The 16,402-nt window shown below is 58.0% G+C and overlaps 1 protein-coding gene and 1 pseudogene across 6 annotated transcripts in view; both read right to left on the reverse strand.

The window, feature by feature from the left end:
* Positions 1 to 2,212: 2,212 nt before the first annotated feature.
* Positions 2,213 to 5,517, reverse strand: LOC309664253 (phosphoethanolamine/phosphocholine phosphatase pseudogene; annotated as a pseudogene). The gene has a single exon. The product of its transcript is annotated as a phosphoethanolamine/phosphocholine phosphatase pseudogene (transcript).
* A 916-nt stretch (positions 5,518 to 6,433) lies between these two features.
* The window catches only part of CACNA1B (calcium voltage-gated channel subunit alpha1 B), a 187,173-nt gene continuing 177,204 nt past the window's right edge, over positions 6,434 to 16,402 (reverse strand). For 4 of the 5 annotated variants that reach the window (XM_082469396.1, XM_082469394.1, XM_082469395.1 and 1 more), the window contains exons 39-46: positions 16,224 to 16,331; positions 15,614 to 15,726; positions 14,713 to 14,840; positions 12,151 to 12,286; positions 11,884 to 12,000; positions 10,410 to 10,617; positions 9,923 to 10,173; positions 6,434 to 9,535 (exon numbers count right to left, since the gene is read on the reverse strand). In XM_082469396.1, coding sequence (XP_082325522.1) covers positions 8,999 to 9,535; positions 9,923 to 10,173; positions 10,410 to 10,617; positions 11,884 to 12,000; positions 12,151 to 12,286; positions 14,713 to 14,840; positions 15,614 to 15,726; positions 16,224 to 16,331 — 1,598 coding nt within the window. In that variant the 3' untranslated portion in view covers positions 6,434 to 8,998. The remainder of the gene's footprint in view (positions 9,536 to 9,922; positions 10,174 to 10,409; positions 10,618 to 11,883; positions 12,001 to 12,150; positions 12,287 to 14,712; positions 14,841 to 15,613; positions 15,727 to 16,223; positions 16,332 to 16,402) is intronic. The other variant, XM_082469397.1, reaches the window with a different exon arrangement.

Below are 16,402 nucleotides of genomic sequence, written 5' to 3' on the forward strand. Positions count from 1 at the left end.
GCAGATGAAGCTGAGCCTGAGAGCTTAAACTAAGTGACTTGCCCAAGGCTCACTCGGCCAAGTCTACACTGTTCAGTGTTACTGTATTTACTGAGCACCTACTAGAGCACCTACTGAGCAATACCTCCAGCACCTGCTAGAGACATTGTGGGAGGACCAGGATGAACGGGGCCTGAAAGCAGATTACAAAAAATGGGTAGATCCTGAGGCCCTGCTCTCAAACACTGAAGTTTCTTGGAGTGGAGGGGGTAGCCTGTGTCACACTTGTGGAGCCTTTTATTCCACCCCACCCCACCCCACCCCCACAGAGGAGGGAAGCAGCTGGCCTGATACTGAATATTAGTTCAGCTGGGGAGGAGTCCTGGGGCTTTGAAGAAGGCATCTCCTGCCCCACTCCCCACATTGCCCCCTAGAGTCCAGTATGTGGGCACAAGCATCCCTGTGGCGGGGCAGGAGGCACATCTCATGGCACACCTCTCCTCCCGCCCTGCAGTAGTGACACTGTACCCATACATCCGCCAGAAGGACAACGAACTCTCCTTCTCTGAGGGCACCATTATCTGCATCCCGCCACTACTCCGATGGCTGGTGTGAGGGCATTGGCTTAGAGGGGTCTGGATTCTTCCCCGGGAACTATGTGCAGCCCAGCTGCTGACAGCCTGGGCTCTCTGGGATGCTGACCCAAGCACCGCCTTGAGTGAGCCTCTTGAGTCCCACACCAACGCCAGCTCCAGTCAAGACTGGACCAGTCCTGCATGCCTCCTGGGCTGTGAGCCGTGTCTGTTCCTTCCCCCCACTGCAGCGGGAAGGGGTCCTGGTAAAGACAGAGGAGGTACCAAGAGGCCTGCTGGAGACAGGAAAGAACTGGAAGCCAAGGAGTTTGGTGACCTTATCCACAGGGGACCCTGACGCCATGCAAGACAGGGTCTCCAGCTGCAAGTGCCAACTTTGAATAAAACTCTGATGACCTCCTGATGTTTGCCCTGCAGGGCTACCGGGCCGAGGGACTGAAAGGCAACCCACTTGTAAGGCTCCCGCTAACTGAGCCTCCTCTGCCTGCCCTAAGCAGCAGGATCTCCCATCTCCTCGGTGCTCATTGAGCCCTCCACACTAGACCCCTGTGCCCCTCTGCGAGGATGGGCTGCACTCTGCTCTTTTGCCTCTTGCCTGCTTTGTTATGTATTCACTCTTGGTTCCCCAAGCTGCGCGCTCCTCCCAGAGTGGGGACCAGCTCCCTCACTTAAGTGGGGCTCTCTGAGAGCAGAGATCACCTCACCCTCATCCCTCAGACTGCAGAGTGAGAGATCTCACTCACCTCTGCCCCTTCACCTCCTTCACAGCTCTGAAACACCAAAAGAGGGAGGTGGGCCTTGGGTTTCCACTGGCTCTGCTTTAAAACATCATGGCTTTCTGTTCCATACGGGAGAAGGGGGACTCAGAGGGCCCAGCCAGTGGGGCGACTTTGGTTAAGTCCCTGGTTTCTTGCTGCGTAGACGAGGCTGGGGTGCGAGGAGACATCTTCGGGCTCTGTGAGGTCCCTGGCTGGCCAGACCCGAGCCCCGGGACAGTGTGCTACCTCATTCCACCACCAGGAGGTGTCTGTTCCCTCTAGCTTTTTTTCCTGTGGGGATGCTGACAGGCTGGGTGGGGGGGAGGGAGGCAAGGAGTGTGGTGTAGGGTCACAGCAGGTAAAGCAAGATCTAGGCCTGGGACGTCGGCAGAGAGCGCCACCTCTCTCCGCGGGGAGTCCGGTGCGGGGGAGGTGGGGAGGGGGTACATTTCGGGGCCTGGGTCCCCTGGACAGAAGACTAGGGGAAAGACGTCATGAAGCCCAAGGCAACAGTTAACCGCAACGCGGCGCGAGATGTTCCTTCTCTACCCTGACAGGGAACCCCGTCCTCCCAGCTGGGAGGTCAAGGTTTTTGGAATCACGGCTGCCTGCTCAGATATGCGCGCCACCTGGGTGGGGCCAGACTCCGGAATTCGCTTGCCGTGGAACTGGGGGAGGCAGCCGAGCTGGGTTAACTGCACAGACGGGGACAGCTCCCAGCTCCCTCCTCCACTCCCCAAATGGACCAACCTGGGATTCCGGGAAATCCCGGAGGGATATAACAAAACGAAAGGGAAAGGGAGTAATAAAACTAGCTTTCTCTTTCCCGACCCCCACCGCCCCACCCCCTCCCCGCCCGGGTGCCCCCTGTAGGCCACGTCCTCAGCACGTCCTCAGCACCTGTTGCAGGTGGAGGCGCACTTCGGTGGAGGTTTCCCAGGGCACCACCCTGGCATGGAAGGAGCTGGGCTCGGCCTTCTGCGCCTCCTGCATAAGGCGGTGCATGGGGTAGCGGCGGCGCGGGAAGGCCACGTCGCCGCCTGCCAGCAGCCCCATGGGAAAGAAGTCGTTGGCGCCGTCGCTCACGTAGAAAAGGCGCTCCAAGTGCACGCCGTCGTGGGCCCGCTCGCGCAGGTAGTCGCTGAGCACCTGGTGCTTGTACATGCTGGCGGGGCAGCGAGCGCAGCTGTGCGCGTGGAAGGGCCGCAGCGCCAGCAGCCCCCAGGGGTCGGACCCCGACGGGTTGCTGAAGATTCGGCGGAACAGGCCGTGGTGGCCGGCGGCGCGCAGCGCACTCTCCACGCCAAAGGTGTTGGCGTCTGAGATGAGAATAACCTCAAAGCAGGCGCCCTGCTTGGCCACAAACTGCAGCAGCTCGCCCATGCCGGGCGACAGGGGGATGGCCTCGTGGATGGCGCGCAGGTCCCGCGGCCGCACGCCCTACTCGCCCAGGTACTGCAAGACGCGCTGCATGTACTCGTTCTAGAAGCCCTCGCGCTAGGTGGCACGCAGGTTCTCAGGCAGCCGCTGGGCCGCCGCGGCGCGCGCACGACGGAGTCGTCGCCGTTTTCGTCCACGATAGTCTCGTCAAAGTCGAAGGTCAGGAGCAAGCGCGGCGCGCCAGGCGCAGCCATCCCGCTGTCCTCTACCAGCTTTGTCCTGAGCGATCAAATCCTTTTGTGGTCACCAAAAAGAGTCCCTCAGAGGAAAGGGGGACAGGACCTCTGAGCTTCTCCTGCAGGGTGGGGAGCGGCTGCTGCAGAGGTCTGTCCCGGCTGAGTTTGCAGTGTAAAGACTGTGGAGAGGGCCTAGCTGAGGTATTTGGGCGCAGGATGGAGCAAGGGGTGCTTACAGGAATTGGAGGGGACGCTGTGCCTTATCCATCCCCGGATTTCCGGGCTCCGGCTCTCACGAGTCCCTCCAGTCCAGAGGGTCCGTGGATGATGTGCATCTGGGCCATTCCCTCCACTTGCCCCCCATCCCCATGTTATGTATTTTTAACCACAATAAAAAATAAATGAATGAAGCACTGATGATACGTGTTACAACATGGATAAACATGGAAAACATTCTAAGTCAAACAAGTCATACTGAAAAGGCCACTCATATCACAATCATCTTGTGTGCTTTAAATCCATAGCAGTTTTGAAAAAGAGGGGATGGGACTTCCCTGGTGGTCCAGTGGTTAAGACTCCGTGCTCCCAATGTAGGGGGCACAGGTTCGATCCTTGGTCGGGGAACTAAAACCCCGCGTGCACAGCGTGCCCAAAAAATAAAATAAAATAAACGCCCCTGGCCTGGTTTGGGTCATGGCATCGTCCTTGAACCCATCAGAGCACCTATAGGGTGGAACACGGGATTGGCTAGATGTGGGTCATACGCCCGTCTTCAAGGTGGGTGGAACGTAGCGTCAGCCCTCTGGAACTGTTTGGACTGCAAACAGGTAAGACGTTCCCAAAGGAAAGCTGGGGCGCTGGACTTTGGCGTGAGAACAGAGGCTGGCTCGGGGAACGCAGCATATTCCACGTCTCTGACAGCCCACTGCCCAGCTCTGGGGTCTGACGGCCAAGGAAGGAGGGGGTTGATTTAGGGTCAGGGCTGCAGCCACCCATCCAGCGCTCTTGCTGTCCTCCCACGACGGCAAGAAGCTCTTCCTCTTGCAAAAGGCACAGCCCTCATTGATGTCCCTGGTGGTGGGAGCCCAGGAGTCACACCTGCCCCCCGGCCACATTACTCACCCATCCCCCAAGAACAGTATTGCTCATGTATCCAGTCTCCTCCCTCCTTTACAAAGAGCAGAGACTAAATGCTATGGTGGTTAGGAAATTCTTGCTCAGTGAAGCAGTGGGAGGCTCAAGGATTATTCCTTATCATGGAACCCATAATTGGCAGCTTTCAGAGCCCACATGGGTGCATGTGGCTCTCCAACACCATGCAGCCTCAGTGTGAAACTGTCCATTGGGTGGCCCAGTTGCTCCCGTATCTTTGACTCTTAATGAGTATGAATATCAAAAGTTTGTTACAGCTGGAAGCCCAAAGGATTGCAGGGCCATGGTCTGCTGTATGGTTGTTGTGTCAGGGACACACTCAAATGTTTAGACAGTTATTACCTCTCTTGGCAGGCTATGAGCCTGTGAGGGGGAGGCCCTTTTCTCAACCACATGGATGTTAGTAACTGAAACATCCCGAAGGGCTGCTGTGCTGCCCAGGTAGCTGTTCAATTGCCCAGCAGCAAGGTCAGCTCAGTAATTGGCCACAGAGGCTTGACAGGGACCAGACTGGCCTGAGCTGGAGGACCACAGATGACTGCCTGGATGGTCAGAGGTCAAGGGCTGTCCTGAGACTTGATCTCTATTGATGCCCACTCAGATGGGACAAAGGATGCCTGCAGTCCCAGGAGGGCCCCACCAGCCCTCAGGAGGCAGCACCTGGGGGCTTGTAGGTCGCTGCACCAAGTTCTGTATAAATTCATAACATGACCATGGAGTGACCTCGGCCAGGCCTGTGCTGGACCGGGGCTGCCCAGGCCAAGTGGGGCCAGCACTACTCTTTCCAGTTCAGATGGTAGGAGGAAACCCTGTGGACTTCTGAGGCCCTAACAACCGTTGACTGAGGTTGAGTTGGATTTGAAACAGTCAGTGACCAGAGCACACATTTCATTCTTCTACTATCAGGTTCCAGGACGGGGGGGAGATAACCAGTGGTCCAGGTGAACCCCACACTCATGAGTGACCCAGGGCAAGTCCTGTCCATCCTAGAGGACTCAGAGGTGTGGGGTTAGGGGGGTCATGGGCCACTTATGCTTAACACTAACCCACTAACCCTAACGCCCAAATCTCTACCGTTAACTCCCTAACCCTAACCTCCTAATCTCTAAACCTAAACCCTAATACTCCTAACCCTTAGCCCCTAGATACTCGACCTTGACCTGTAAACTCCTAACCCTTACCCTGACCGTGACTCAGACCATCTAACCTAACCCTCTAACCCTGACCCTCTAGCCTGCATCCTTTAACTCTAATCCCGCAAAACCTCATCCTCTTTTTTTTTTTTTTAATTTGGTTGCACCTGGTCTTAGTTGCAGCAGGCAGGCTCCTAAGTTGTGGCTCCAGGGCTCCTTAGTCGTGGCTCGTGGGTTCCTTAGTTGCAGCTTGCCAATTCCTTAGTTGTGGCATGCGGGCTCCCTAGTTGTGGCATGTGAACTCTTAGTTGCGGCATGAATGTGGGATCTAGGGCCCTGACCAGGGATCGGACCCAGGCCCCCTGCACTGGAAGCACGGAGTCCTATCCGCTGCGCCACCAGGGAAGCCCCTCATCCTCTTAATGTACCCTCTAATTCTGTCCCTGAGCCTCTAACCCTGAGCCCTGAGCCTGAATTTCTATCCTTACTCCTGACCCTCTAACTCTGAACCTTACTCTACTCCCTAACCCTAACCTCTGAGCCTGACCATGATCCTACACCACCCTTAACCCTAATCCAAATATAGGCCCATATCAGAACAGACTAAACATTTGAACCCTACTCCAATCCCTTTTCCCAGTGTAATCAGAACCATAATTTTCATTTTTGTCTGAAACCTAAGCCTGTTCAATTATGCCTTTTGTAAATGAACTCTAATGTACAGTAAACTGAACAAAACCTTAATTCTTACACCCACACAACCCTACACTGTTAGTGGTTATATAGACAAACCCTTTGCCTATACCTAACCCTAACCTCTAATTCCTAACCCTGTCTCTAACTTACACCCCAACCTCAACCCCAAACCTAACTCTAACCTCTAACCACTAACCCACCCAACACAGCCACCCCAAACCTCAGCCAATGCCTGCTCAACCCCAAACTATATTCCTAACCCTAAAACACAACCACATCCCCCGTGAGTCCTCATCCAGGCTCCTCCAGCCACAAGCCTACCCTGATCCTCACCATAAAGCTGGGCCCAATCCACCCTTGCATCCTATCAGGCCCAGAGCAAGTTGAAGAGGGTCTCATCTTCTTCTGAGCCCTGTGCACTCCGCCCCCGAGGCCCGCACCCACGGAGGTGGCTCAGCCGCCTGGCTCCGCACCCCTTGCATATATCACCCAGCAGCATGGTGGGGTTTTGTTTTTGATTTTTTGCTAAGTTTTATTTTAATACAAGGACTTTGCTTCATACAAAATGTCATTGTAGAAACAACAGCAGAATCCAAAGTTTGGCTGATAAATATTACTCAGGCAGCAAACTAGTCAATCACAGAATTTTTTTTTAAAGCAAGTCCCAGTTGTGTTGCATGGTTGGGACTTCTCTTTTGGTTTTTGTTTTTTTTAAACACTGTTCTTAAATATAAAGTTTTGCAACAAACCCTTGATTTATATCAAATATAATTAAAAATTAACAAATGAATACATTTTATCAAAAAGTACGAAGATATACATTTCATGCACATACTTGAATATATGTATATATGTATATATTTTACATGCACACATAACTTATTCAAACTACAGCCACTGCTTGACTGGTTCCAGATGCAGACAACTGGTTGATGCACTTCAAATTTGGCAACTCACTATGAGATTTTGGGGGAAACGTGACAGCTGAGAAGAGACAGTACAGAAACAAAACGCAGAGTCGGGAAAACAAGACAGTATATCCCCCGCTCTCTGTAATTTTCACCAATTCCAGTGTCTAAAAGAATCCAGACAAGCCAGCATGGCTCTGTGGGTCTGGAAAAGTGGATTCTCTGCCCAACATGGCCTGGGGAAGCAGCTGTGGTTCTGCACAGAATGAATACTTCAAAATAATATGGGCTGGGGGACCAGAGACAAAACATCAGTACCAAAATACCATCCTTCTGCTTTGCAACAGGAGCCAGTGATGACATGCACAGTCCGAGGTTCCGATTTTAATTATATCCTATTTGAGTAAAATACTCTGTTATTTTAAAGTTTCAGAGTGTTGTGCCTTCCAGTAAGGAAATTCTATAAAATGGTTTGGTCACAATCATGCTCAAACCCTAGAAACAGGTGGCGGTCTTGTGTGTTTTATTTCTAATATTAAACGTGTGTCTTTTGTTGCATAGCCCTATGGGTTAATGGCATCCGCTCATGGGGACACACAGACACGCACACACACATCACACTCCAAGTTCCTTTAGGAGAATCATGGGGTAAAAGCCAATGGGAACACTCAAATGACCCAGCAAAGAGATCATCTCACATTTCAAGATATGGAGGACACACCAGAATCTACTCATCTAAATGCTCCTTTTGTTCACGAAACAAAGGGTCTCCCAGTGTTTTATGCACCACATCCTAACAGTGGTCTTTCTCTTTTGAACGTGGCCCTGAAGCTGGACTTCGTTCTGCTGCCTGCTTTCCCACCTCTTGTGCCAGAAAGAGTGGGGGCTCAGGTACCCAGCTGAGCAGCTGCAGCTGAGCTGCTCCTTCCTCCAAGTTCCGGCCTCATTTCAGTTTGGTTCCCAGCTGCCCTCATCTGCTCAGATGCGGGCGCTCCTCCTGCCCCCACCCCATCCAATCTCCCCCACTTCCCACCAGCCTCTCCCCGATGAGTCTTCTGTGAAAAGAAATTTGCACAACTACAGAGATTGCGCCCTGCCTGTCAGGCACCCTGTCCCTGAGAATCGGGTGTAGAAAGACTGACCGGCCCACGCGGGCCATGCTACACATGCCCTGCAGCCTCTAGTGGTTCGAGGAAAAGGGGCAAACGGCCGCTTCATTCCAACTACGACGGACCTACTGGATGTTTTCTGCATGTTCTCCATTACATCCGCTTTCTACTCAGTTGCTGTTTGGAATAGTCTCCACAAAGCCCACTCGCAGTTCACACAGGCCTCCCGTCCCGCCCCCGGGAGCCTGCACGAGGCGCTAAGAGGTCAGGCACTTGGTCGAGAACAGCGGGAGCCGGGGGGGTCTGGTTGGCTGCCTGGACTGGACACAGAGCATCTCCTCGAGCAAGCCAACAACGCACATCCTGAAACGCTGAGATCCTCCTATAGGTTTGAGGTGTTACAGTCATGTTAACATTCCCTTCCCCGTTATTCTGGTTTTTTATTTTTATTTTTTGATCAAGTATATAGAGTCAACAAACGAGTGAAGGGTGTCGTGACTAAAAATCAAAACCAACAGCAAGAACGTGGTCCAGATTTGGTCCCTGTCAGGGCTGACTATGTCTGGGAGAGGACAGAGCATCTGCGTGCGTTTCTAGTGCCTATTTCCCATTTTAGGTACGAAGGGCGCCACCGGACCGTTGGTGTGAGGAGGCTGATGAGACCTGCTCGGTTCACCATCGACTCTGTCCTGAGGTCTCGCCTGCTCCTCTGCACCACACGTTTGGATAAAGGACGATCCGCACAAGATGCAGACCTCCTGCAAAACGTTCCCAGCACCAGCCCGGACGCTGGGGCCTTCACCCAGTCCCGCTCAGCACACACAGCCGCGTCCTGTGGAGGCTCTGAGCTGTGACACCCAGGGAGGCAGCGCGGGAGGGGTACAGAGGGAGCCACATCCCTCTACAAACCGCTCCACCCAGCGTGAAGCAGGAGACACAGGGCCGAGGCTCTCCTCCCAGGGCCGCTGCCCCCGCCTCAGCGCCCGAGCGCCCCGGAGCCCAGCGCGGATGATAGAACTCATCACCTGGGACGCGCCCGCCGGTCGCGGTGCGGCTAGCACCAGTGGTCTTGGTCGGGGTGGTGGTAGCTGTGCCGCCCCCGGCCGCCCCCGCCGGAGCTGAGCCCCAGAGTGCAGTGGTAGCCGTTGGGCACCCGGCGGAGGGGGTGGGACTGGGAGGTCAGGGAGGACACGTAGGAAGTCCGGGAGGAGCGGCCCGAGTTGGTGGCCACGGCCTCCTCGAAGGTGAGCGTGTCCTCAGGCTGCGTGCGGGCAGCAGGCGCGCTGTCCAGACGCTGCCCCAGGTACGGGTCGGAGCCGATCCGAGAGCTGGGGGCCAGGGGCTGGCTGAGGGGGTCTCTCTGGAGCAGGGCGTTGTGTTCTGACAGGCCACGGCTAAGCCGGCCGGGGGAGAAGGCAGGGACGCTGGTCTGAGCCCCAGCAAAGTGGACGGGCGAGGAGTTGGCCGTCTTATAGGTGATGCTGGGACGGGGAGTCAGCGGGGTCTGGGGCAGCTGCCTCCGCCCGCCGCGGCCAGGGGTGCTAGCACCAGATGTTGGCAGCAGGGGGCTCCCGTTCACTGAACCACTACCCTGCAGGAAACGGGAACACGGCAAACCCCAATCAAAGGACAGAGCGAACAGAGCACAGCACAGGGGAGAGCCACGGCGGGGGGCGGGGGGGGGCAGCTGGGATGGACCCGGGGCGGCCCCAGGAGGGTGGGATGGCGGTCTGGGGATGGTGGTGACAGAAAGGGATAGGCACAGGGCCAGGGAACAGGAGACCACAGCCCAGCCCACCTCAGTCAGAAGGAAAGCAAAGAAGGGACTGGACAGCGGGAGGGCCAGGGCTCCGCCCGGCGGGACGGACGGGGCCAGGAAGCGAGGAGCGCAGGCTTGGGCCTAGGAACCAGGCCGGGAAGGGGCTCCCTCCCGGACCCCAGGGAGCGGGGACGAGGCAGGGTCCTGAGGCCCACGTACCTGTCTCGGGGGTCCTGGCTCCTGCCCAGCGGTTGGCGACGCGGGGTGACTGCTGAGGGGGGGCTGGGGCTGGGGAGGCTCACGGCCCCCGAAGCGGTCGCAGGAGTAGAAGCGCTGCTTCTCAGAGGAGGAGGAGGAGGGCTGCCTCCGCTCCTGCGACCGGCCCCGCTCCTGCCTGCGCTCCCGCCGGCAGCCTGCTGGCCCCTCCCCCGGGGGCGGCCCCGGCCCAGGCCCCGCGGCGCTGTTGGGTGCTGGCGGGGGGAGAAGAAAAGTAAGCACAGCCAAGCCGGCGGCGAGACAGACCCCACCCCGGCCTGGCCCCCCAGGGCCAGCAGAGGGGCCCAGGGAAGAGCTGGGGGGCGCTCCTGCCTGGTCTCAGGCTCAGGGCTGGCTGTGGGGTTGTGGGGTGCAGAAAGGAAGAGGGTTCCCGTGTGCTCTTGAACCCCCAACTCGAGCCACCGCCCCTCAAGAGACCCCTCGCACGCACCGCCATCTGTGTCTGCGGACAGGCTGGGCCCCTTCTCCAGGGACCTCGGCTTCCTGTCCCTGCGGCGATGGCAGCGGTGGTGATGGTGGGGGGCGGCCTGGCTGGCCGGAGCGCGGTCCAGGGCGGCGTTGCAGAGACGAGCCACAGGGGGGCGCTGGGGCGCCAGAGTGGAGATGGAGCGCTTCATGGGACTGGCGTCTGGGGCCGGCTGCGGGCGGGGACACGGGTGGGCGCACGGCCTGAGAGTGGGGTCCAGGGAGGCCCAGGGCGGCGGGGAAGCCGCCATGACACGGGGGCTGGGCAGACCACAGGACACGTCCCATCGGGAGGAATGGGCCTGGGACTCTATCCCTGAAGTTGGGGCATCTCCCCAGACAAGGCAGGCTGTGCCCCAGGGGGCTGGGGGTAGGGGGGGAGCATGGCGCCACGGAGGGCCTGGCCTGCCGTCTGGCAGGGTCCCTGGGGAGGCCCACTGAGGGGCTGGGGTTCCGGGACCACCAATCCCTTCCCTCTCCCTGGACTGCTCTTGCCCACGCGAGACCCACCGCTTCTTCAGAAGCACTCTTTGCACAAAATGCTGTTTGTGTGCCTGTCTCTCCCAGGCCGGGTGGGGCCCAGGAGACCTCTTGGCCTCAGCGTCCCTACAGGACAGGGAGGGTGCCAGGAAGAGGGAGGCTATGGGCCTGGCTGGAAGGATCCCGGGTGGGGCCCACAGCTGCCTCGGTGGCCACGGTGAGACCACTGTGCCAGCCCTTCCGTCCATCCAGCACCGTGAGGCTGCTCCCCCAGGGCTGAAAGCACAACCCATGGAAATGGGCTCACCCAGAGCCACTGCTCGGGCTCAAGCATCAAGGAGGGAGAAGAGGCGCCAGCATGGCGCCGAAGGGAGGTGGCCAGGCCCGGAGGGCACCAGGCGCAGTGGGCAGAGACGAGGGAGTGAGGGGTTGGAAGAGGAATGCTGAACCCAAGGGCTCAGCCCGGGAAACAGTGCCATAGCCCCTTGGCCAGGGGCTTCCTGCCAGGTGGTCAAGCGAGTCCCAGAGAAAGAACCTCCAGTGTCCAGAGAGAGAACAGGGTCACCCCCAGGGCCTCCGAGAGGACATGAGGGAAAAGGGTGGCTTGAGGAGGCCCTGTGTGTGATTTCTGGGGGAGTGAAGAGCTGGAGTGGGAGAGGCATGTCCCAGAGACAGGGAAGGGCTGGGTCGGTGACACGGGGCCGTGGGGTGGAGGCCCTGGTGCCCCGACAGGCGGCTGAGCACAGTGGGCAGCGGGGACGCTTGCTGGCCTGGCCACACCTCTCGAGGTCGGCATCATGTTCTGAGGGTTCCAAACAGGGCTGGTGGTGCCCAGGCTACAGTGCCTTCAGGGAGGTTCCACCCCAGCAAAGCCCGCATGTGGGACACAAGCTCCTCCATGCCAAGTCTCCTCACCCCCAACCCCCCTCCCATGACCCCAACCCTCCCAGATCACCCACCTGAGTCTCCGCTGCCAGGCGGGGCATGGAGGCAGCTCGGCCCTGGCTCTCCAGCCCGGGTTGGGGCTCCGCGTCAGGGCCTCTCAGGGCCATGCTCTGCATCTGGACATCCACAGCCTGGGGGAACAGCAGCCCCCCAGTCACACCCACCCCCATCCCACTCTCACCTTCTCCCCCATCCCAGCCTCCCCCCCATCCTGCTCTCACCCTCACCCTCCCACTCTCACCCGACCCCTAACTCGGCCCCCCAGCCCTGGGAGCCCTCACCGCTTTTCCTGTCTGCACCACCGGGATCTCCGTGGAGTGGCCACGCTCCAGGGCTGTCCTCACCTCGCAGGGCACCTCCTGGGTCCTCTGAGTGCCCCAGGAGACCGACTCCTTGATGCCACCCTCTTGGGTATGTCTGTGGAGGAGAGAGGATTGTCCTGTGGGCCTGGAGGTCCATGGGCCACAGAACCTGGCTCCCACCTGCCAGAAACCTCCACCTGACCCTGTTCTGGGCTAGAAGGAGCCCAGAGGAAGGAGGCCCCTTGAGTGTGGCCACCCTCCAGTGCAGGGACAGCAATGGTCGTGCGCGCTCAGAGTTGATGGGCAGAGAGGGGACCCTAGTCTGGGGACATCTGGCCTAGACAGGGGCTCACACGTGTGGTGGGACGAGGCCACACACACGCACACGGCTGAGGCATCCAGCCTGCGCTGCCGCTCAGTCAGCCCTGATGGCCCACGGCTCCTCGCGACTCCCCTGACCCCAGCCACCGAGGCCTTCCTGCCCTGAGGTCTTGGCACAAGTGTCCCCTTTGGTGAGACCACTTTTGGAGGCCTTCCCCACCACACGCAACCTAACCGCCTGCCCTCTCCCTATCAGTGTCTGTCTTTCTTATCGTGTCTCCCAAGTGGCACCAAAACAGCCCAGCATCGGCCTGGGTTTCTGCTCGTTCTCCTGTACAATGAGGTATCACATACATTCCCCGTCACCCAGGTTGAGTGGCAACAATCACACTCTGAGCTCAGAGGTGAAGCCTGATGGCCTAGGCTGGCCACGCTGATGACCAGACCCACCAGCACTGGGCTTTCTGAGAACATCCTTCATCTTCTCAAGTTGCAAGCGTCTCCCCTGCACTGTGCTGTCTGGAGCTGCTCTAGCCTCAGGAAAGGCTGACCCTGAGAGGAAGCATGGCCAGGAGGATGGACGCTGGCCCCAAGGCCTGGTCACCTCTGAGGTCACACCATGCCGAGGCCGGGTGGGCACTTACACCAGCCATCAGAAGGCTCAGTAAATGCCCCCACTGCCTGGCCCCGGTAGATTGGGCCCTATCTCATATGCAACAAAAAGGGGTGGTAACTGATTTGTGTAGAGATTATAACCACGGAAATAAGTGGTGTTCATTTTCCGGAACCGAAAGCCCGGCTCAGATCAGTCCACAAAGACACCCCCCCACCCCATCCCCTCCGACACACACATGGACACTCAGAATCCACTGTTTAACTTTAAATGCACAAATGGGATCGTAGCCAGCATGGAGAAGGGAGAGTGTGGGAACACGGGGGCTCCCAGGGGCCGGGCGGCCTGCACGCACTCAAGAGTGCGGTTTTCGCACGGGAGCGTTACCAGCTGTGGCTTAGATTCTCCCAGGGTCCTGTGGCCTCTCCACCTCTGGACTTGTGCCGCCGCAGTGTCAACCCCTGTCCCATGAGCTCAGGCTAGGGAGGTGACTTGCTTTGGCCAATGGGGCACAAGGAGAGGCCTGAACGCCTGCACCCTGGCCTTCCCCTCGGGCTGTTCTCCGGCCTCTCCACACTGATGAGCCCAGACACAGGAGGTGACAATATGCTGTCCTGGGCCCACCGGCCCCACCAGAGCTGGCCGGGGCCCAGGCCCAAAGCACTGCCAAAGCACTTAGGGCTGGCTCCCTAAGTATGGCAGTTTGTTACTCAGCAAAAGCTACCTGATTCACAGCCCATGACCTGAAATCAGGCTTCAAAAAGAGTGTCCAAAACATGCACAGAAGAGGAACAAACCAGGAGCCCTAGCCATGCTTGCTGCCTGGCCTTGTGGTTCTCCAGGATGGCAAGTGGGCGTGAGGCCCACCCTCAGCCCCTGCCGGTGAGACAGAGCGCACATTCCTGCTTTGGGCTCAACCAATGAGTTGCTTTGGCCAACGGGATGTTAGCAGATGTGGGGCACTGGGGGCGGTGGCTGAGAGGGTCCTGCCCTCCAGTGCAGCTCAGCCTGGCACCAGCTACCACCCCTCAGAGTGCCACAGTGATTGCTATTCTGGATCACTTGGTTTTGGGGTCGTTACCAAGAGTTATGTGATATGGAAAGACCTTGCCAATTTGTCTACAAAACAGACATCAATATCAAAATGGAGATCTGAGAGGGAAAGTGTCTTAAAGGAAGATGAGAACACTAACAGGCCATTAACAAAAAGCGGTGAGAAGCTGAGGTGGAAACAGATACCTTCTTAATGGTCTGCAGGCACCGAAGGCCAGCGAGGAAGCAGAGGGGAGCCCTCACCGGAGAGAGAAACAGGCTCCCACAGTGGGAGGCGTGGGCTGGAATAACAGACTGTCTAAATCAGGTGACCCCAGTGCCGTCAGAGCACCTGTCTACTGTTACAGGAATCAGCCTCAGATGCACCACAGAACCAGCTCCGGCGGCAGACTGGACCAGCTGGACCCACCGCGAAGCATCTGGGTGGAGGTGGGTGTGGCTGGGTGGCGGTGAGACACGAGGGCTTCCTGTCCTGGAGCACTGCCCACGAGAGCTCCAGGGGGACCCCTGCCCTCCTCCCGCCAAGGTCCCACGCCCTGCCCGGTGGTACTCACACTGCCCCGCCATTGCTGAGGGAGGCCGAGCTCTTCTGCCGAAGGAAAACCCGGGCTCCGCGGAGCACGGCCGGCTGCGTCTGCTCCAGCGTGGCCTTCAGAGGGTGGAACAGCGACACGGGGCCCATCTGCAGAAGGGGCGCCAGGAGGAGGGTCTCTGAGGCCGGGGATGCCCCATGGACCCCAGGCACCGAGGTGTGCGGCCACCTATCCGGAACCCCCAGGGCAGGATGGGGATCCCTGGGCCTGTCCTTCGCCCATCAGAAGCCCATTCCCAATCTGGCCTGTAAGTGACTTCAGGACAGTCATTTCATTTCCTGGAGCCTCAGTTTCCCTTCCTACACAATTTGGGGACTGGATCTGATTACAAATGGCAAAAAGATTTCATCTCGTCATCAACTTGGATTGACCAGTAGACGCTGCCAGAGTCCCAGGTAGAGCAGAATTCGAGGAGATTTCAGGGCTGGGGTGTGGGCACCAGACACTTCGCACCCTGGGGGTGAATGTCCTGAGTGCTGGACACAGGACAACTTTATAGATGAGAGTCTACACACGGTCACCAAAGGTTTTGGCTGTGTGGTGAAGTCGTCATCTTTGAAGGATGACCTATGGAAGAAAGTCCTCCAAACTATCCCAGCCAGAGGCATGAGTGGGACACATCATGACCCTGCACAGTTGGTCTGAACCTCTTTGGGCCCCGCCTGTGTGCACCTCCCGCTAACGGAAGCACAGGCTATATGGGGTTTCTGACTCTGTGGGCCAGAGAGGCGGCCGCAAGAAACTCTCATCTTCCTTTTCCCGCTGCACTTTCTTCAAGAAGGGGCTGGGTCCCCTCTGCTACCAAACAATAGAAGGTGGCAGAGTCTCGGGGTTACTTCCTGGAACTCCTGGAACCTGGTACCTGGGACAGGCCTCCAGGAGCTTGGTGAATCTGGTCTCTGGTGGTTTTGTTCTGTTTGTAGAAGTCGAATATCATCAGAGCTGCGTACACTTTCCCCACTGTCATCTCATCGGCTGGAGAGCACGGCAGGCAAGGGAGGGAACACAAGAGAAAGGGGACATGTGGGGTGGGCTGGGGTGAGGAGCCAGCACCCACCACGCGGACTCCTGGACCCACGGGCGGGACCGTGGGGCTTGGCCCGTCTGGAGCTGCACTGACTCTCCCCCAGGCCCCGCTGTGCTCCACCCAACACAGCACAGCTCAGTCTACCCCCAGACACCTCATCCTTCTGCCAGCTCCAACTGTAGGCGTCTCCCTACCTTTTCTCTGGATTTTCTGAAGGGAATTCCCCACACTAGGAGTGTGGGTGACTCTGCCCAACGGAATACGGCCCAGACATCTCCTCCCACAGTCCCTGGCTCCCACCTTGGAGACTAGTGCTCTGGGCTATCAAGGACGTGAGCCCTCCTCTCCAAGGTGACTCAACAACTGCCCTCACCCAGGACTCCCTGCTCTGCCTCTGCGTGCGACAGAAGAGGGGTGGGCAGGGGGAGTTTCTCACCCTACTTACGTTTATGGGGTGGCACCAGTAAATCCAGGGTCTTCTGGGGCAGATTGGCCCACACAGAGGAAATCTCCTTCCTCAACTCTGCGTCACACTGATGCTGCTTTGTGCCAGCTGGGGCAGGATAAGGGTGGGAAGGGAGGAGAGATGTTAGGAGCCATCCCACAGCCCCCTTGGGGGAACAG

Source organism: Balaenoptera physalus (genome assembly GCF_965194825.1).
Source record: "Balaenoptera physalus genome assembly, chromosome: 7".
NCBI classification, from domain to species: Eukaryota; Metazoa; Chordata; class Mammalia; order Artiodactyla; family Balaenopteridae; genus Balaenoptera; species Balaenoptera physalus.